The sequence below is a fragment of the Brachyhypopomus gauderio genome, chromosome 9, assembly GCF_052324685.1.
Source record: "Brachyhypopomus gauderio isolate BG-103 chromosome 9, BGAUD_0.2, whole genome shotgun sequence".
Lineage (NCBI taxonomy): Eukaryota > Metazoa > Chordata > Actinopteri > Gymnotiformes > Hypopomidae > Brachyhypopomus > Brachyhypopomus gauderio.
The window spans coordinates 16,058,068-16,080,719 of NC_135219.1; the positions used below are offsets into that span (position 1 = coordinate 16,058,068).

The window sequence follows — 22,652 nt, forward strand, 5'->3', positions numbered from 1 at the left end:
CACACACACACACACACACTCTGCCGATTAGCAGCTCTCCGATCTCATCCTCCTTGCACATGGGACTAAAATTATAGATCTCGTGGAATTCCAAATTACCTCCCAAGCTTTCTAAATACTGCAGACTACCATTTAATCCACTGAAAACAAAATGTATTGTGGCACCCTATAATAACGCTATGTTGTTTAGAAACATTCAGCGAAAGCACTTTGTAATAGTTTACGGCTGAATCCCAATAAGCCAACCCCATGTTTTGGTAAGGTTCATGGAGCAGCCCGATAGAATGGGAACTCTCCGCTTTTCTAGAGCCGAGGTGTTCAGATGAAGGTCCTGGTCCACTCTCTCTTTACCTGGTAGTCAGGTGTGACGACAAACTGGCCAACCGTTTACACCAGTGGTTCCCAAACTTTTTCTGCCGTGCCCCCCTTTAGTAGATAAGAATATTTTTGCGCCCCCCCCCCCCCCCCCCCCCTACACACACACCCGCATATTGACACATGTGCACATGTTTTAAGCCTGGTTTATACTTGACGCGTCGCGAGGGTCCGCGCGGCGAAAAAATGACGTAATCGCGGTGGCGCCGCACGTGCGCGAGGCCTCACGCGCCGTCGTTTCGCGAGGTCGTGCACCTCTCGAATTTTGTAACTTCGCGCAAGCAGCGCCTCAGCGCAATGAACAAAGTCATGTTTGCCGGGTTCATACACCATTACAAGGTGGAATTAAAGCACTTGTACGTCACTTTCAAGGTCCATTTCAATATTACCCAGAACGTTAAACTTAATTAAGTTAAATATTTATACATATACACGAAATGATTTGAAATAATTCCCTTTTTTATCACATTAGGCCTATTTAATGGTGGTTTATTTTCAAAACACCCAATCTTAACGTCTTCACGTTCTCTCATGTTTCATCCTGGAATTACAAGAGGCTCGTATTTGTTAACATAATACAAGAGAACTGTTCAGTCAGACAGTCATTTGTTGTGAAACAAAGTAGTTACAATTTCAAGCATTTTCAAGTAGCCTAAATTTCAGCACTTTCAAACCTGAAACACAAAGCAACATTAAAATTCGTCAGGTAAATGTTCCTTCCCCTGTTGTTGAGGGGTGTTTCTTTATACTACCACATATCGTTACGGAGAACACTACAAAGAATGTGACGTGGCTAGTATAAACGCCTCCACCATTCACGCAAATTCATTGATGTATATTTCTATTTATATAAATCTATGTATATATATATATATATATATATATATATATATATATATATATATGTGTGTGTGTGTGTGTGTGTGTGTGTGTGTGTGTGTGTGTGTGTGTGTGTATTTACTTATTTTGATGCCTGGTGTAGCGTCAGGTAAAAATGTTTTCACCGGTTTTGCAGGGGTTTTTTATTCTCCACTGCCACCTATCGTTTCAGAGAACACTGGAGTGAAGTTCGCGCAAGTATAAACGCCTCCACCGTTCATGCAGGGTCGTGCGAGGTGGGCAGAGTCACGCTATACGGTCACTCGCGAAAGTAGGTCACTCGGTCACTCGCGAAACCAGGCTTTACTTCCAAGCTCCGCGCCCCCCCTGCAATAGCTCGGCGCCCCACCTAGGGTGCGCGCCCCCCACTTTGGGAACCACTGGGTTACACTAATCATTTAATCAAATACAAGAGATTACATAATCCAGGACAAGATTTTGATTCAAGGTCACTGTTCTAGAAAATCCCTACTGAACATAATGTCCAGCTGGGACCAAACAGCTTCTGGAGCACACCATGTCTAAAACGTTCAACACTGCTCAGCTCTCCCACTGATCTCACGGGTCACCAGTCTACAACCATCACAATCATCACAAGGCTCAGGTGTCGATCCAATCATGCAGCAATCTCCTCTCCCTGCAAAGCAATCCATAAGTAAACCTATAAAAAATATGTAACTCCAATGATAAGCTAGTTATGTATGTTAATTTTAATTAATTGCAAAGACAAAAGTCAGTGCCCGGTCCAAAAACCAAAAACGTTCATGGAAGTCATTTAATGATCTCACACTCTAGGACGGCACACAGCTACTAAACACCATAGTAATACTTAACTTGCCCTGGGGTCTAACAATGACTCCCAGCGCAGAGATCGACTGTGACAAAGTCCATTAGCTTAGCATTCAAGCCTGCCAACAGCTACTTGGCTAACTGCTGCTAATGAGTGAGGCCTGTTCAGTGCATTCACTGGACGACCAACAGGTGAAAATTTATGTAGGACTGCCAACTCTCACGCATTATGCAATTCTAATCTCATACAGTACTCTCATATATTGAAACACTCATGAAGATGAAACCTGTTTTGCTGTTCACGAAGCTGCTACTTTGCTACATTTGCTGCTTCAACTGATAAAAAAAAGCCTGATTTGGCAATGGTGGTTTTTCATGTTCTTAGAAAAACATGCAAGTGAAAGAATAGTAAGTAGTAAGTAATTGTTGGACCAGATATTTCATAGGTCATTAGGATCTGAACTGGCAAGGTTACACCAAGAATCTAGCCAGAAGTTATTAAGGTAGAACTTCAGCAAAACACCAAATGACGTCTATGAAGAGTATAGATGTAGCGGTGAAGGAAAAGTAGGAAAATCACTAGGCATGGTGAACATGTAAAAAACGTAAAAATTCCAGTGAACATAGACAATAAACTAAAACATTCATTGTCATTGTCATTAATATACTGTAGCTGCCGCCTTTGTGGTGTTAACTTTTTGATTAAAGTTATCTTTGAATCTAACATGTGTTCATGCATTCTGGATTCTCTTCTGCATCTCATCATTGCCCGGATAATCTTTGCTTTTGTATAATGTGCTTTAATCCCTGGCCTTACGTGTTTCTATGAACTTCCAGTGAGCTCCTGTTTCCAACACTGACAGTAAGAGTGCATTCACCCTTATAAGACTACTCATTTTGCAGCACAAATCCATTTCCTTTCAGTTCTAAACGAGTGTCTATCCTCCACACCTCCACTCTTTCGCATTTCCACTTGCCTCGGCGCCTGTTGGCAATGTGCCGCAACTCAGTGGACCTCATTAAGAAACTCATTAAAATTTTGCAGCTGTCAATTTTCAATGCCTATTGTGCATTTTCGGTTCGTGAATTAGACTTCTTGATGTATACCAATTGGACAGGACGGCGCTCGAATGTTATAGTGAATGCAAGGTGCCTTGGCCGAGCTTTGTAGGGGATCCGGGGACACACCTGGCATCTGATGCACCAATTTAAGGGTCCCAGAAGGTCTCCTCTGTGGAGTTAAACTGAGACGGCTGATGTCAGTGCCCTTCGTGAGAGGGCTGTGGGAAGCCATCTTCCAGTAGGTTTCACTGCACAATAAAACTGCGCCATCTGTTGCTGTTTCTGAGTCAACCGGTCCGTTGTTCCTCACTCCTCAGGGAGAGGCGCTGCGGATTTATCTGCCCAAGGATCGCGCACATACCTCAGCTACCAACTTAGTAGGTGAGTCAGTACGGACTCACACGGGCCCTTTCAGCTGGGCTATCAGAGGAGGTCATTTTGCGGTCGTATCCGGCCACAGCGGCGCTTAAACCTTCAGGGTTATCAGGGGGTGTTGGACGAGCTGGTAGCTGGATGCGGAGATGCCATGCTGGGGTATGAACCTACAGGTCCTGCCTGTGAATAGCTCCAGTTAGATGCTCCAGTTAGTGCACTGGTAACAACACTAGCTCACATTGGCAGCTAGTCACTGCACTAATTGTGATGTTGCTAAAAGCAGACAACCAGATGTCTTGCAGGTGTCACCCACACCTTCTGCTACTGTGCTGCAAAACTGTAGTGGAAGAGATGGGTGGCTGTGCTATTTTAGAGCCACTTCAGAGTAATATGCAACAACACATACAACACCACTTCATTGTGGGATTTGACACTAAGGCTTGGCAAACACTGGCTTCTTGGTGAGTCACCAATAGTTCATTGTGCTATGATCATCTGAACCCTGCCACATTGCTAGGAGAGAGACGCACCTCTAATAAAATATAATGTCTTATTACTTTCAGCACTTAAGATCCTCAATCCTGCCCATATGGGGAATGTAACCTGTAAAAATCACTACAGATTACAGAATACATGAGCATAAATGCAATCTGTAATATATTCCATTAGAATGCTCAAAGTAAATACTTTGGATTGCTTCTGCAGTCATATTTAAATTTATTTTTCTATTAAATATGTCATGATGTCATGTCAGGGCAATGTCGGTTATGCCGACGCTTGTCTGTGTGTGTCTACGAGTCAAACGTCTTGAATAATTGCCTCTCATTGTGTCTTGTGAAAATGTTTATTCCCTCAGATCCTTTTGAGACAAAGCTTCTCGGTAACATCCCGTCCTGCCTCTGCGATCTGGGTCGCTCCAACAGATGCCAGCGTGGGGACAGAACGTCTGCATTCATCTGCGTGCCCCCTGACGTGACCCTCCGACCTGACACTTTTTCCCACTCCCACATGACCATAAAACGCTCAGAGACAGGAATGCCGTCTGGTATTCCAAAGCAGCTTCTCAGAATTCCAGAGTCCTGGGAATGAAGGTTACTGGTCTGTCCCGAGATGTTACACACAGTCTGCTTTGATGGCGACTTGACAGCTGGCCAAAGCAGCATTCTTACAACCTTCTTAAACCAAAATGGTTCTTACGACCTTCTTAAACCAAAATATACAAAACTACATTGCTGTGTCCCCAATGCCACAGTTGAAGCACCTGGCCGAAATTCCCAGCTTTCGGACTTGACTGTACCTTTCCCATGCCGGGGGTGTCTTTGCCCTTCGAGCTGGCCCTGAGCAGATATGGTGGAGCGGGTGGAGGAGAGAGTTGCAGGGCGGAGCTGAAGCCATCGGTGTAGAAGAATGGTTCATCAGGGTCAGGCGGAGATGGGGGCGGGGGCGGCTGAGCCTTCTTCCGTTTGGAGAGGTTTAGCTTCTGAGCAGCCCTGCAGAAGAAAAAAAAAAGGTTAAACTTAAGTTTCTACCGTGAGCCAGCAGTAAAGGATGAATGCAAGCTTTAGATGTTTGCTATACCCATGAGTAAAAATGAGCTTCAAAACAACTTCCTTTCCATGAAAAAAAGACTTTCAAGCTATATTCTATACCACTGCCTAACAAGATAAGACATTCCCCTCATCTTATGAGGAGCAGATCAGGATCAAAGCCATGACTAAATGATGCAAAGAATACCATTGAGCAGAGGAAGCACTAGGAACCTTAGCTTTCAGCAGTGTGTATGCACTAAGCCACCATTTCTGAGCACACAATGCCAAAAGCACATTTATCGGTCAGAACAGAAGGGCGTTAAGACTGCACTGTGTGCCATCACAAGTTCCACTGGAAGATGAACTGTACTGTACATGTGTGTATGTGGATGGTAAAGTGTAGGGTTACGGGAAGTAAAATGAAATAGCTGAACTGCATAAGAGAGTGGGAGTCAGAATGGTTTGTAGCTCAGAGATTTAAAAAAACTACACGAGTCACTGCACACTGTGGTGCACACACTCTTCCTCAGTCTCGTCCCGCGCGTGTGTGCCCACAGCCCACAGGGAGGGAAAGGTATATAAGACAAGTACTGGGTTTTCTCATAAGGGTTTTAGAAGCTGTTGGTTTGGCAGACATGCATTTTAAAAGGGTTAAATGTTTCGGCGTTCGATTTTGCCTGCATTACAGAAAAGGTTGTAAGGTCTGATAGGTGAGCACCCTGAAACCACCAATTATTACTATTTCTAAAGTAATGAGCCAATCGGTCAGTCTGGCATAAGCCTGAAGCTGATTTAACTTAAAGGGAATGAATGTTGGTTAAGTAATGTGAATGAGGCTGAATTGGCCTCATTTCTTCTTGGGTCTTTTCAAGGTTTGTTAAATTGGTTAATGTCATCCTTCCATCTTTGATGGTTATTTAGGAAAATTTGAGGTTGATTCTAAAGAATTGGTCTCAAACCTCTGCAAAGTCATAGTAGAGTGGAGAGTAATTAATGCTCAGCTTTCTGAAGTCAGTGATAAGCCACAGTTGAAAACAGACAATTTTGCCTCTGTGTAGGGATTCGTCTGAATGACCCACACCATTAGGGCCCACGCCGCCCTCTTGACCTGTCAGAGCTGACCTATTAGCATTACATTTTGACTGTACAATGTGAAAAAAAAGTGAAATGCTTCATGTCATGTTCTGTAAACAACTTAAGATACTGTAAAGCAAGTACCTGTTCATGTTTTAAAATGACTTAGTATGCGGCTCACGGGGTTGGAAAACAGGAGTCTGATCTCATTAAAAACTTTTGTTCTCGGTCTCGGACAAATGCTCTTCTTTTACCCCACAACACCCCCTCCCACTACCGCTCTCTCTCTCTCTCTCTCTCTCTCTCTCTCTCTCTCTCTCTCTCTCTCTCTTTACTTGCTCCTTCTTCAGCCTACCTTCTTCAGTGTAGTCCCTTCAGGGGTGCAAAATCACAGAATACACTGTGTAATTACAGCCTCCGTGAAGGGCGCAGAGGCAGGCCCTTGTGGGATTTGCATGTGTGTGTCTGAGCATGCGTATGTGTGAAAGAAAGAGAAGCAGTAAGAGTGTGTATAGGTGTGTGTGTGTGAGTGTGTGTGTGTGTGTGTGTGTGTGTGTGTGTGAGAGAGAGAGAGAGAGAGAGAGAGAGCAAACGAGAGAGATCAGAACCTGCAGTATTCAGTATGGAAGACACATCTGTGGAATTGTGGTGATGTATAGTCACATTAAAAATGTAAAAATCAAATATATAGAGGCTAAACACATGCCAGCAGTCGTAATGCAAATTTCTCTGTCCTCTGTGGAAGAAATATTGAATTTCCATCAGAGGTGTGAACGAGGACGGCAAGATGAGGAGGAGGGAGAGGGAGGGGGGTTGGGGCAGATAAAAAAAAACAGGGCCAGAAAAAAACGTTGAGAGAAAGGAGGGTGTTCTCGCCCCGGACCCACCTCTGGAGACAAAGCCTTTCCTATTTGAAGCCTCACCTCTCTCATACACACATACACACACACACACATACCCCTCCAACATAAAGAGAGGACCCACGCCCACACATGGGAATTGGAGGGCGGGGGGTTACTTCACTGAGCCAGGCATGCCAAGCTCCTGAAAAGCTTCCCACACTTTCAGAACCCATCCACAACTAATACAGGGCAGAGAGCGGCCAGCCTTGAAAGCCACGACACGCAAACACGAAGGGATTGAGATATCTGTCAGGCGTGGTGGACGCCGCCGACCCACGAAAAAAAAACACACACACACATCGTGCGCTAGACTGACTGAGACATGCTAGACTAGACTCTGCGAGGAAGCAGCCAGCCACCTGTTAAATCTCCCCCTGTCCCTGGGCTCACGGCTCTCTCCCTCACCACATGCTAATGTTAGGGAACTCACCGGGAACTGGGACCCACCTCACAAAAATGTAACTGACAAATTAGGACAAAATCGAATTAACTTGGACACAAAAATATATTCTAATGGGGGTTTCAATTAATTGACATTGCAAAGGGACCTCAAATTCATAATGTATATGCTATCAGGCATTTGACGAAATCACATTAAACAAAATCTGTGTTGGGGTAGGGGTCAGTGAAGGGGTTGGAACTGCTGCCCCCGATCATACAAAAATCGGCAAATGGGTGTACTTACAATTCTTTCCAATCCATTGTCTCTTTTTAGAGTTCATAACAGCAAAGAGGTTAGAGACACTGTTCCTGTCCTCATCTGTTCCAGACCGGTACCAGGGAGCTCCATGGTTGCCAACCCGAGCGGGGCAGAGGTAAACAGGAGGAGCGGGCGGGCGGCGTGTGGGGTACCAGGAGCAGGGGCAGGAGACGCACGCAGGAGGACGGGGCTCTCATCAGAGACGCAGGCGAGACAGGCAGCGAGCGCACAGGGGACGCGTACACCGGCTAGGGGGAGAGGGGAGATATGACCTGTCCTTAACGCTGGCGCTGAACATGACGGGAGTTTACCCAGCACGTGTTTACCCGGTGAGTTCATCCATCAGAAGAGCGTTCTGGGTTTCATACAGGTGGTCTACCGTCAGTTTAGTTCCTGGCTACGGGCGGTGAGTGGCGTGTGAAAGAGGAATCCTCAGAAGGTTCGCTCTGCATCTCCTCACCGTGCTGCACATGCAGGCGTCTGCCTCTCTCAACAGCAGCTGAGACTAAGAATAATTTTATCCATCCCTGCTCTTCACCATGGTCAAAGTTCCTTCTTATTCCATGGTTTTGACTCAAAGTGTCTCTCTCTCTCTCTCTCTCTCTCTCTCTCTCTCTCTCTACTTTTGCTTTCTCTTTCTTCCTTCTCCCTTATCTTCTTGGTTCCTCTGTTCCTGGACTCTCCTTTCACCCCAGACCGTTGGTTCCCCCCGTGCGCTGAGCCCGGCCCCACGTGGACTCCCCTCTCCGCTCCGCTGTACTGTCCTCTCTTCCGGTGGACTCAAGGATGACAGGAGTCCCGCCGCACGCGGAAAAGGCGGAAAAAAAAACCCCAAACCGAAATGGCAAATCCACCGGGAAGTGGGAACGGGAGACGATTCCTGCTCCTGCTGTTGCTGGGAAACCCTGGCAGAAGTCCAACGGTCCCTCCTCTCCTCTCCAGTCTGCTCCTCTCCACGTCTCCCTCAATCAGTGCATGACTCTCACCTCCCTCTCTCCCTCTCTCTCTCTCTCTCTCTCCTCCCCGCCCAGCCCCCCTTTCTCACACACTTCTCAGACGCAGCGGCAGTGCACAACTGCTGCGCAAAGCGACTCTGATAGGCAGCACACTCTTGGTATACGCACACACATACGCCCGAGCACGCACACACACACACACACACACACACACACACACACACACACACACACACACGCACACACACACGCACACAAACACACGTAGATACGCACATTTTCTTTCTCTGGATCATACAAGCAACTCCAATATACAGCACTCACACACACCATCACGCCCCCACGATATGTATGACATGAATACTTCATGAGCACATGGGAGCTCCATATTCTGATTCTGTTGGACTTCAAAGAGATTAGGGTAGTGGGTGGAGGGGTGTGGATGGGGTTTGTATGTATAGTTACACCAGCACTTAAGTGTACTTCCTATTATAAAAACACACATATATAACCAAACACACACGGATGGCTCTAGACAATACAGAGCATTATGGGAAATTAAGGGGTGTCAGGAAAAAGATGGAGCATCGTCCAAATTAAAGCTTCTGAGATGGATGAAGGGATGCTTTACTGAGGACGGATAGCAGTACTGAAGGATAAATCAATGTGTAGATAAAGCAGACAAAGACTGTGTACAGATTACAGGAGCGGGTGAGTTATGACATGTTAATCAAGGCCTCAGCCAGCAGGCTGATATTAATGTTTTTACAAACCGCTCTGGTCAGCTTCTTTTAACCTGTGTGGTTAGATAACAAAGAGCGGGCACCCCAAGCTAACTGTACAAAACATGGATGTTAATACTTATCTGGACATTCTTATTTGGTAGAGATTTAGAAAAATTGTGATTTGTTTAAATTGATTCATCATACTTTGGAACCCCATGGCCAAATGTGCATTTTCTAATCAATAAATTTAGCATCACCCTATCAAAAAAAGAAAAGCTTGAAGTGTCTGCTAGGTGTGCCTCCCAAACTAATTCTAGATCTCCAAATTCTTGCTAACAGTAATGAGTAAAGTAATCGGTCAGTCTGGCATAAGCCTGAAGCTGATTTAACTTAGAGGGAATGAATGTTGGTTAAGTAATGTGAATGAGGCTGAATTGGCCTCATTTCTTCTTGGGTCTTTTCAAGGTTTGTTAAATTGGTTAATGTCATCCTTCCATCTTTGATGGTTATTTAGGAAAATTTGAGGTTGATTCTAAAGAATTGGTCTCTGCAATGCAATAGTGGAGTGGAGAGTAATTAATGCTCAGCTCTCTGAAGTGAATGGTAACCCATAATTGAAAACAAACCCCTTTTTGTCTCTGTGCAGGGATTTGTCTGAATGCCCGAAAGCTACGAGGAACCATGCCACGCTCCCGACTGGCCAGAGTCGAGCTATTGGTCGTGTCCTCATGATAGCGTAGCGGAATTAGGGGTTTGGTGTGACCTTAAGTCCTTAACTGCACAGAGGGCAACTTTTCAAAAGCAGAATTTAATCACACAGCTGTGGCTTAAAACAGGTGCTTAGAGCAACAGGAGGATTGAGTGGCCGATAAGAGGTTATATGACAGCCTTCCAAAAGAGAGGCTTAAATGGAAAACGGATCCAATCCAAATCTGTGAATGACAGAGTGATGAAGTGTTTGGGTGCAATTGGTATCCGTCATTGTGAGAGATGGTGGGTTTCACAGCACGAGAATGGAAAGACAGTTAAGACCCAGTTTTGATTAAGGTTTCAATGATCCTACTTCTTGTTTGTTCTAAACACCAGCTGACAGCTATAATGTGGTGTGTAAGGACATCCATCCCACTTGCTTTACGAGGGTGCTTTGGCCCAGCTAGAGATAAGATTTGCTAACACTGAGCAAGGAAAATATGGATTCACAAGTCGGTGGGATACGTTAGAATATAAGATTGTACAAAACAGGCCAAGCACCAGCGTTACATTTCAAAACAAAATAAATAGTACAAAAAAGAGCCATTTAAAACTCAGGAGAAATCATGGGAGGAAAGAGTTTTTACAAATTTTACTTTCTTATCAAATGTATATGTGTCCATGAAATCACTGCATGGTGTAGCAACATGAACCAGACAGCTCAAATTGAGATATCCACCAGCTATCGTAAGACATGTGAGGGGCAGAAGCCATCATCCCAGGCCATCATTTCAGGGATATAATGCAGACCGATTAGGTGCTGACATTTGAGTCTGAATTGAAGATTTCTCTAGATTCTTAATGAAACAAAAAGATACAGAAGATAACATGAGGAAGAATTTTTATACATTTTGAAAATGTAAACATTTATACACAAAAACTCCCTTTTCTGTTAGGGTTAGTACAACTTTTTTTGCCTTCATCCCTTCAGCTTTTGTAAACATCCACGTTAAAGCAGGAATCTTAAATTATAAAGGCTTTCACAGAGCCACTTGCTAGGGCAATCAATCCGTGATCTCTTTCATTTGCCCTGAGTGCCTCTTGTCAAAGATAAAGCCACTAATGTGTCTATGGGTTACAAGTGAGCGCTAATGGAGACTCTAACTTAAAACCTTTAAATATACAGCATGGGGGCTAGGTAACTGTGGCTAAGTCCCGAGTGCCATACCCCAAGGATTCACTTCCTCCTCGCCTCACCTGTTTGTACATGCACCACCTGCTGGGCGGCCATTTTCTTTTCTGCCAAAACCTTTGTTCTTTGCATTGCTAGCTGACAGCTGCTTCTGGTGATATCATAGGCCCACTGATGCATGGCTTATTGGATGTTTAATGCGTGGGGGCCCCATCCCAAGGGACGTACAGGGCTTTTGTTGTGTAATGCCAGGGGGCAGCAGCTCCATGCCCAGGCAATGCTTTCCGGAGCACACTAGCATGTCTGGATATGTTATCAACAATCAGCACCCAGTGGGCCCCTCTGACCCCACTGCGGTGCACATAGGTAGTACAATCCCCCCCCAGAACTTTTTTTCTTTGATTGAAGTCTCCCAGAGGGGTTTACCGATCGAGATGGGTACGAGGGACTTCAGCTGGAGGCTACATATGGAGCTGGCACTAATCAAACATTAACACTAATGTGACCACCCACAGGTCGAACAGTGGTTGATGGCAGTAAGCTACAGGGGCTCAGCTGTGTGGAGAACAAGGCGGTTCTGTTATTGAGCAGACCTACATCTTTCTCTCTTCAATTCAGCCACTAGGGAGAATCAAATTTGGGTACCGTGGAGCGACCCCCTTAATTTTCGATGCTCAGACTGACTGGAAAACATCAAACACTCTGGCTCGGGCACACCAGGGCCGCCACTATCCACTGTCAATATTTGGATGAAAAGTATTCCTTCATTGTTCTTTATTTCATATTCCCCTTAACCTCTTGAATGCGAAAGAGACCCAATCTACAGTGTCCATGATTTTTTCATGTGGCGAGCACCATGATAAAAGCTAAAAAAAAAAAAGGAGGGGGGGGGGGGGTGCTTTTTAAAAGTGAAAAAAAGCAGGTAATCTCAAGTGATCTTATTAGCATTCAGCCATTGCAGCCTGGAGTGTGAAATGAGAGAGGCAGGATTAGGCAGGTAGGGCAGGAGAGGAGGGGCTGGGGGAGGGGGCGGGCTTACACAAGGGGGCGGGGCCTAGACGCAGATGAACGCAGAGGGCTACGTAAAGTATTTCTGGCAGATAGCCAGCCCGAAACCCGATAAATTACAGTGAATAAATTTCAAAGTGAAATGATTGCAGAAGCCACACTGGACTTGTTTCCGAAAGCCTCCAATTCCCAAAGTGGCGGTTCTCTGTGGGTACAAAATAAATTAAACTGTTAAACACTAAATGAGCAGTATTCACATTTGAATGATAATAGCAGTTTGAAGCATAACTGAGCACAAAGGGAGGATAAGACACTAAACAGCTACAACTGAGCCATTAGGCAGCTATGCGCCAGTACTTTATATGAGTGTGCCAGTTTTTCAAATTTTAGAGTGCAACTTCTCGGTAAATGTAGACAGTTCTTACATTATTTAAGGCTGGGCCTTATAACGCCCACCAAATGCTATTTCTGAATAAAGCAGACGAGACGTTAATTCATAAAGACCAAAATGTATGCTTCTCACAGATGAGGAGGAACACTATTAGCCTACAGGTTATGAAATAAGGGGTTGTAGTAGGGTTACGTGAATACCTCAGGAGATTATCATAATTCTTGTGCATACTGCATATCTATCTGTGAGTCCCACCTATAGGGTCAACTCTGAACATATACTCTGAACTCTGAACTCATCTTCATAAACATGAGTCGTGAAAAGACTGACGACACATGAGTTTGATACATGAGCTTTGATCCAAACGTAAGATGAGCTGTAAGCTGTAAGAAATCTTTAATATGTACCAGTGTAAAGGTGACAGGAGAGTAGCTTCATGACTGTTTTAGTCAAGATTAAGGAACAAGTAGGTTAAGAAACACTGGAATTATTTTTTTACTCTTTAGATCCACCTTACGCTCCTACCCATTAACAAAATGCACAATTTTAAGATCAATGGTGTCTAGTGAAATTCAACTGCAATTTTCAAGCATTACCAGAGCTACTACATCTTCACCTTTGAGTGATATAGTAGGCTGTTTATTATTAGCACATCAGTATTTAACAAGTTGTTCTTAAACGTGAAGCGTTTGGTAGCTGTCTCGGGGTGGGAGTGTGATTGCATGCAGAAGCCTGGACAGAAGATAAGGAGAGGACGCTCGACGCTGATACCTCCCTGGAAAATACACTGATTTGTTCTACTTAGCAAATTACAATGACATACCATTAGATTTCCATTCCCCCCAGAGAGACGTATTGTCAAATTATGTTGCCCAAGTACTCTACCCTCCAAATTCTCCTCAGTACTGCAGTGTCGTTTGGCCACAGTGAGAATCAAACTCCTGTTTCTGGAGTTTTGCTCATTACAAAATTTCTAAATAATGATATTATTGATGTGTAAACACTTAGAATGTGATTCTTAATTATTTGATTCTGTGAGAATAGTGTTGGAGTGTTTTCACTCCAACATACAGTATATACACACATATACTGTCAGTTGACAGTTGACAAATTAGCAACAATTAACTAGCTATTTTACTTAGCTCTCTAAGTATTGTCAAATTATGTTGCCCAAGTACTCTACCCTCCAAATTCTTCTCAGTACTGCAGTGTCGTTTGGCCATAGTGTGTGGTTTGGCCAACACGCGAAGACTGAAGGTCTACGCTAGAGACAAACACCATTTCAACGTGCACCCATTTTACGAGTTTACAGTAATATTCGATAGGAGCAAAATAACCAACGCAATGATAAACATACATAATTTGGCTCATTATCTGCGCGGCCTCTCCGCCTCTTCTGGTTCATCAGTCACATTTATTGCAATCAGCAGATGGGACGCAGACAGGCTAAAAATAATGATGTTGCTTTACTCTTCTTGCAGCCTGTCTCTGATGCTGGATGACAGGTGAGTGGGAGGAAACAGTTCTCCTCCTGAACTTTCTTCATGGTGCTACAGTGGTGTGTTTATGACACATGTCACACTTCCACCGATGAAGCGTGTGAGACTCTAATTTTCTCTGTCTTTTGTGTGCGTCCTTGTTCATTTTGTCCCTCCCTCCTGACCTCTGATTTCTCTTTGCAAAGTTTCACTCACTGACAATGTATCTCACTGTAAGCAACTCTGTTTGCAGGAATGCTCTGACTTCACATTTCCTAACAGTGGTGCTGAATTCTGTACTAAAGTCCACAAGCGCTTGCTAACAGCACACAGCTGACTGTGGGTACATTCCTCCTGAACTTTCTTCATTGTGCTACAGTGGCGTGTTTATGACACACATCACACTTCCACAAGCGTGTGAGACTCATTTTCTCTGTCTTTTGTGTGCGTCCTTCATTTTGTCCCTCCCTCCTGATCCCTCACACTGATTTCTCTCTTCACTTCAGAGAAGCAGAATGAAATGTAATTATGGCTTTAGTCTCTGTCAAGTCAACCGTGTGTGTAAACATATACGGGGCTACACAACTGCAAGCGTACATGACCACGCACCAACACAAACACACACACTGGAGAAGAGAAAAGCAGAGGGAGAGAGAGAAAAAAAGAGAGAGAGAGAGAGTGAGAGAGAGAGGGAGAGAGAGATTCTAACACAAACGCTTGGATCTATGCTTGCTTCTACTTTTACTCAGTTCTGAGAGTGTTCAACACGCTTTTATGAGGTACTTGTCAGGAAGGAGAAAAGGGACTGAGAAATAATGCTGGAAATAGAGAGAGAGAGAGAGAGAGAGAGAGAGAGAGAGAGAGAGAGAGAGGAGTAGGGAGTCTGAGGGGCAACATGAGAGAAACAATGAGCAAGAAGGAGAAAACGAGAATGTTGCAGAGAGCCACAGAGGAGCAGAAGCACGTGCAGATGGAGAGAATGAGAGAAGGAGAGACAGAGAGGACAACGCACAAGGACAGCGAGTGCTTCTTTATGCTCAGGCTCAGAGCGGGCGGGGCACCCGGAGCCCCTGGCACGGACCGGCCTGACGGGAACGGCCACGAGGCGCTACGCCTGCCAGCAACACTTACGCGGTCTGGGGAATGACAAGCCAGCTCGTGCCCTGCAAGCACAGCTAGAAGAGTTCAGGCTCCATAAACAAATAAGGCATATGGGAGCCAGGCATGTTTATAGGTTCCCAAAGAATTTATGGCAGAAGCAGAATCAGACTGTAGATTTAGTGCATTTGCTTGTGTGTGCGCATGTGTGTGTGTGTGTATGTGTGTGTCGGAGCACGATTGTGCGTGTTTGAGAGCGATGTGTACGTCTGAGGGTGTGAGAGTGTGATTGTGGGTGAGTGTGTATGTGTGAGTATGCGTCTGTGTGAGTGTTCATTTGTGTGTGTGTGTGTGTGTGTGTGTGTGTGTGTGTGCAGGTACGAGAAAACACCATTACAGCGTTGCTTGTTATCAAAGGTCATGGCACAGGCAGTAAAGTACCAGCAACATAACAAGGTGCTACAAGCTAAAAATAACATGTAAATCAATATCAGGGAGACATTTTTGTTTGAATTGCATGTGTCTAGCTTTACGTACACATGTGACTTTTGAATTAGCCAAAAGAGACCAAAGCTGGAAAATAATAAAATAAGTCTAAGTGTCTTCTAGTCCTCAACCCAATGAACAGCTTAACGGCTTATACTGTGTCTTGCAGTAGGCCTATTGTGAAAAAGAAAGATGCTGAACTCGTCAAACTGCTGTTTTCTGTGATTAGTGTTTTTGTTTTGTTTCAGCGCTTAACATCGCTTGGTTTAAGCCCTCAACGCTGTTGCCTCGCCCCTACGTGACTGCACGCTGTACACGTGAAGACAGGGAAATTAGGGATCCACTAGGAATGCATTCAGCAAGCACTAAGGACAACTGTTCAGCTGAGCAATTTAGCTTACATACGCATGGAAATAGGTCTACATAATGTGACACAAAGCTCCAATTAAAATGGTTAAAAGTGTTTTCAGAACAAGAGAGTAGCATTTTGGCAAAAACTCGCAAGCGGAAGAGTATCAGTCCAATGTCAGCCAGAGATCCAGAAAACAATCACCACAGGGTGAGAGAGCGACTCAAGGGGCATCAGAGCAACTCAAGGGGCAAGAGAGCAACTCAAGGGGCAAGAGAGCAACTCGAGACAAACTTCCCCTTTGTAATGTTCAGTTGATGTTCTTAAGTCCTTGCAATAAAACAGGATACATACATATTCATGGACACCCAGACATTTGCAGGGACTAACAATGTATGTCATCGTTAACATCTCTGTGCTTAATTGCACCTATTTGCAGGAATGCTTACATTCCTGTCAGTGGCGCTGAATTCTGTAGTAAAGTCCACAAGCGTTTGCTAAAAGCACACAGCTGCCCTGCGGGGCCAGAGACGTCGAGCACATGAACCGTGGTCACCTCTGCGTCGTTTTTGACGGGCACTGCAATTACACGCAATTTCTTTCTAACACAACAAGCGGCAGATCTGTCTGCCTCCGTTTGAATAATTCACCATGGCACACGGCTCAGAACAGCCTCTCCAACAGCACAGCGATTCACCATGGCACACGGCTCAGAACAGCCTCTCCAACAGCACAGCGATTCCTGCACATGCGGCTAGCAGACCTGAGTGATAAAACCTACGGGGAAACGAACAGTGGGCAGGTGCGTCTGAGCATCAAGGCGGCAGCAGGTGGCCCGGTCTCCGCTCCGAGGAGGCACAAACACTCCCCTCTTATCTGGGGCTCTATGAACACTATGTCTGTCTCACTCCCTCAAAATCACCGACTCACATGCTCCCAGCAACCCCCCCCCCGCTACACCATGGCAACAGCCTGCCTTGAAATTTAAAGCAAATGCCATGTATGTGACACGTTGTGTTGTGTACACATGCCAAGCTGTTGTGTTTTGGTCTGGATTATTGCACACAGGTCAATTTCTGTGGGTCTGATTAATAGAATTTGAATATTATAATTATTATACATATATATTATACATATACATATACATAAGTTCTACTGGAATTTAGATGATGCCAAACATCAGTGTTCAGAATTGGATGATTGTGTGTACAGAGGTTACAGTTTCATCCAATAACCAGTGCTTGACACACACATTAAATATGTCGTCTCATATCTCTTATTTAAAGAGAGGAGTTTACTACGGCAAACATAAAAACAAAAAATAAAATGAATCCTAATCACATATTCCATGAAACGAGAAAGACAGAAAACAGCTGTTGACATTTAGTACCTTCGGCTCATGCTAAATTGGATTCATAACCTTTAAACATTGTAGTAATGTTTTGTTTTGTTTTTTCTGTTAACATAGGATTGTGTAATGTAATACAAAATGTTAACCAAAAGCTAAATTTGTCCCCCTCACGATCCTAAATGTAAATAAGTGTACACAATTTCTAACAGATGATTTCAATAAATTAAAAAAGCAACATCTAAAAGGTCAACAAAAGTATCTGTGTGTATGTGCGTGGATGGGTGTGTGCGTACATGTGTGTCCTCTCACTCCCTCTAGCTTGTTTACTACCCTGTCAAATCATAACACCGCCATAACAGCCCTTGCGTTCTCAAGCAGCGTTTGGTCAACCACTGGGGTCGACGGGTCTAGCATCCCACCTCAGAGGGCACCACGCTGACAGCCCCACGCTTCATGCTGACAGCCTCTTCCTGTGCAGTAGCACCAGAGACAAGCTTAAGCAAACAACACCGTTATGCAGCATGGCTGCGTTTTTCGCCGTCACCGACGTGCCGCGGTCCAACCCTCTCTGTCTACGAATGCCAAAGGAAGGACCCAGATTCGTTTTCCCCGGAGCGAGAGAAAGCTTCTAAAAAGCCAGGCTTCCAGAAAATTACACGCTGCCATTCACCCTCTCTCGTTCTCCGCCTGTTCCACCTTCACTCCCACCACTGTGCAACCATGGCAACTTTCCTTGGGAGACCTTGGACAAGGTGTGCGTGTGCCTACTGGTAAGTCAAGGCCAAAGCGTGAGCGTTAACAGACTACAGAGCTGCTGCCCCTCCCCTGCCTGCCTGAAAGGCCGAAGCCATACGCAGAGTGCCCACAGGCGATCTGCTGAGCGATATGCAGTAAAACACTTTGTTTGTCAGTCTCAGTTCATTTGCAAAATGGCCTTACCTCAAATGGTTATTGTGTGAGTAGGAAATATGCATCTCACCACGTGAGGAGAGAGTAGAAACCACCTGACCGCCCGGTCAGGCCGACTGCTCTTTCTCCCTCAGCAGTCACACCAAATGACTGATCTCTATATCGACGGGATATGCATGAATTAACATAATAAATGACAGTAATAAAACACACAGGTCCAAAGACCCGAACCGAACATTGATAATCTAATTGTATGCATGGTCACAAAACAATTAGAGTCCAACACATCTAAGTAACTCATCCTATTCACAGACACAGTCTCATCCTTCTGTATATACACACACGTACACACACACACAAACACACACACAGAAAGAAATTGTAGTATGTGTATATTTGTATAAGTGTCACTGTGACCAGTAATTTGATCACAAATGAGAAAACTGCAACTGTGAGCTCTTCTACTAGTTTAGTGTAGGCTGTAACCACTTTTTTTTACTGAGAACTGAACAGTGATATTTTTGCTTTAACAGGCAGTAATGTGTGTTTCCATCTATAATCTGAAAAAAATGTATGCTTGTGGATAATCTGAAAAAATGGATGATTGTAGATACAGTATTATAAAGCACTTCTCAAAATTAAGGATGTTTCTTGTACTACATATCTGTAGTAAGCACAAAAACAAAAATTGAAAAAAAGAATCCTCATCAAAAACACCGCATAATCCATGAAAAGAGAAAGACAGAAAATAGCTATAGTCATCTAGTACACACACTTTAGCATACACACTTCTGACTCGGTCTAAATTGTTTCTTAAAAGCAGTAAGCTTTCCCAAAAAAATCATGACTATATCCACTTGGTACTCTAAGCTAGTATCATTACCATGTGATACATAGGTGTTCTCCTGGAGGGCATCTTTTTGCTAGCTAAGCATGGTCCTCCGCCTTTAAGGCACTTCTGTGCCGGTTCTGACTGATGACACTGCCCCTCGTTAAGGTGTGCAGCCTCCCACGTCTCTGCGGGGTCAACAGGCAGGAGAACTGCTTCGTGCTGACAGGATGGCCGGAGGCTACGGGGAGCGTCAGGTTTCGGGGAGCGAGGAGGACGTGGAGGCGCTAAAGGAGACGCAGCGTTACGCCTGCGGCCATGAAGCTCTCCCAGGGCCGTAGCGCGATCCCCACCCCTACGCCTGGAGGGTGTAAACGCATATGGTTCCTGTCTGAAGATGTAGTGAAGGGTTGCAGGGGGCGCTGGGCTCACCTGAGGAAGAAGGAGGTTGCGGAGCCGGCATGGGGCGCAGGAGAGGTTGTGGGCCGGGCTGGCGGTGGTGTGGGCCGGGCTGGCGGTGGTGTGGGCTGGCTGTGGGTGGTGGTGTGCCTGTGTGCTGCTAGAGCCAGGGGCGGAGCAGGACTGGAATGGCCGAAGCGATACGCCTCACAGGACGCTGTATCCTTATTGGCAGTCTGACCCTACAGAGAGACAATAGGAGAGGGGACAAGAGAGGACTTAAGTGAGACAGGAAATGACGATACAAACTAATTTTCCGTTATTCCAGGGGATTATCTTGGCAGCACCAGCAGTTACCTGAATGACTTGGCTGAAAACGACTGTAGTAAAAGAAAAGGAGGAAAGCATGAATGAACAACGGAATGAACGAACCAATCCCAGACATATCAACCACTCAGCAGGGCAGAACGTTTAGCACTCCTGAAGACTTTATTAGTGTATACCTCTATATCGACTTTCAAAATGAGTTCATGTTATTGGGGCTTATTAAACTACACTGATCCATGCTCACATAACCACTGGTTAACAGGATTACGCACACAAGTGCTCTAAACCACAAACACCACCAGGCGGTAGTTTCAGTCAGGGCATGAGACCCAAGTGTTTTGAGCCTAGGGGTTTTTCCTCTAGTACGGCCAGACTTGAGCTTAACATTATTCAAGGGTTACTATGTAATTGGTGGTTACCTAAGGGAAGCAGAGAAGGAGTCATCAATCATTCAACCGAGCCGTATACTTTTATAAGATCACCATGCACCAGGTCTGTTTCACAGTGAGGCTGCCTAACATAACAACCTACAGTATTATAACAGTACCAGTTCACGTGTTCACGTTCACCAGTAAAAAAGCATTTTAACCAAGACACCAAGATCCAAAAATCATCCGTTCTGCTTGTCTTTCAATACCCTGAAACGAGTAAATCGTCCACGCTTAGTGAGTGAAGGGTCTAAAGCTAGAGGCCTGGGCCTGATGGTGCCCGTAACATAACATTTAAAGTGTTATTAGAACTAAAGCACATGGCTTAATAAACCTGAGATGGAAGAAATACGCCCAGCCTGGCGATATGAACATTCTTTAGCCCTGAAGGCCCGTCCCTAATAGCACGTCAAATAAAACGCAGTGGCACCACATCAAATACAAATGTGTGCTGAGGTTTCTGACCAGCATCTGTTTGGCCGTGACAGAGGCACTGGGTCATATCCGGAACATTTTAGCCAGCTGTTTGGACTGAACCACCAGCAGCAGGAACAGAGCAAAGAAGGAACCCAAAGCTTGTCAACTCATCACCACACCAATACTTATGTATCTGCATACTGACACGCCCACCTGCACTGACACACTAATCCAGCACAGACCACGCATAAATAATGCTGCATGAATCCATGAAATTCAAACATTTCACTCTTATATTAATATTGTAAAAGGTTAATTAATTTTCTATCGAAATTTGCAATTTATTACCAGCTTGTGCTGCATGACTGGTTGTTAACTATCTTGAACAAGAATGCTGTGACATGCTGGTAATATATATACAGATCTTGAAGAGCAGATCCCAGAGATATTAACGCCAGGCAGGCAGTGGGTCATAGCTTCTGCATACTGCCAATTAATATCATGGTAAATGTACTCATTTATATTTCTTACAAAACGTCTGCCAGCAGCCATGGAATGGGACTAATAAACCCTTCATTACATCTTATAGAGCAATGACCCCTTTGATGCTGTAATACTCTTCTGCGGACGATTCTATTTCACAGGGCTTTGCTTCTTAGAGCCTCTGAACTGTAAGTGCATATCTCTGTCGGCTACAGATTTGTGGCAGCATCGGGATAGTCTGTCCTAGATGTAAAGAGCATAGACTAGGAACGAGGCATGAAGAACAACGCACGGTTCCTGCGGAAAGAGACAGCGGGGTCGAAGGAGACGCGGGAACCCGGAAAACTGGGAGGCCCGTGATCTGCTGACAGTCTGATGGTGAGATAACGAGCACAGAAGAATTGAGAACGGTGGCCCTGGAGAACGGCGTCTGCAACACCCACCGCAGCTGTGTGCGATAATCCGTGTCCCCTCACACTTGTACTAATTACACCGCCACGTCAGCGTTCGCCATTAGGGCCCGGCAGGGATGCTGGGATGGACATTTTGAGTCCAAAATGGAAGGCTTGTTTTTTTCCCCTAATTAAGTTGAACTTGCGTTAAGGTGCTTCAGAAATCCCAAGTGTGAAACTACCAGAGTGGATCGATAAATGGAGGGCTCAGCGGGGTGGACATTAATTTCAATTAATGCCAATAAGGTGGTATATTCGATATAGCACATTAGCATACCTTATATCATGCTGTCATCAACGTTAAAAGCCTTAGACTTTATAGTCAAGCACAGCTGAAGCACTTACATGAGCTGTACTGACTGAATCACCCAAATTAATTATCCTATCGCACTTTCTCTGTCTCACATATACAAACACACACACACATGGATGATCAGTCTTATTTCTCACTCTCTTTTGCTCACTGACTCACACTCTTGTAAACTCTCACCTTCTCTCTCACTCTCTTTCTCTCTCTCTCTCTCTCTCTCTCTCTCTCTCTCTCTCTCTCTCTCTCTCTCTCATGATTCCTTTACACACCAAACACACACAAGGGTGTCATCTAGGCACCACTACACTCTCAACACATGGGAACACAATGAAATCCTTCTGGCAACCCAAATCCATTTAGAGTGTGCATCAGATGACAAAAAGACCTCGGGGCCACCAATACAGCAATCAAAAAAACTGTTGTTTCTGTGTGTGACCTACTGGACACAGACTCAGCAAATCTCCAGATTAAGTGGCTCAAATGGCAGCGCCGGTGTAAGGCTGATCATATCTTCTAGGGCTTCTTTTCCAGGAAGAGGACCTTCAGAACGAATACAGTTGGAAGTCGTGAGACACACCGCACTCTGCTTTTCCGCAGCACCCGATGCCCTCGTGTCCTTCCCAGAGGTTCGGAGTCATGACAGGTTAAGGGTGGGGGTGGGGGGGGGGGGGGCACCTGGGGGGGTTCGA

The 22,652-nt window shown here is 44.9% G+C and overlaps 1 protein-coding gene across 1 annotated transcript in view; it reads right to left on the reverse strand.

Moving 5' to 3' along the window:
- kif26aa (kinesin family member 26Aa) overlaps window positions 1-22,652 on the reverse strand; it is a 62,142-nt gene that overhangs the window by 17,470 nt on the left and 22,020 nt on the right. The window contains exons 4-5 of the mRNA XM_077017604.1: window positions 19,580-19,788; window positions 4,778-4,970 (exon numbers count right to left, since the gene is read on the reverse strand). Of these exons, the coding sequence (XP_076873719.1) occupies window positions 4,778-4,970; window positions 19,580-19,788 (402 nt within the window). The remainder of the gene's footprint in view (window positions 1-4,777; window positions 4,971-19,579; window positions 19,789-22,652) is intronic.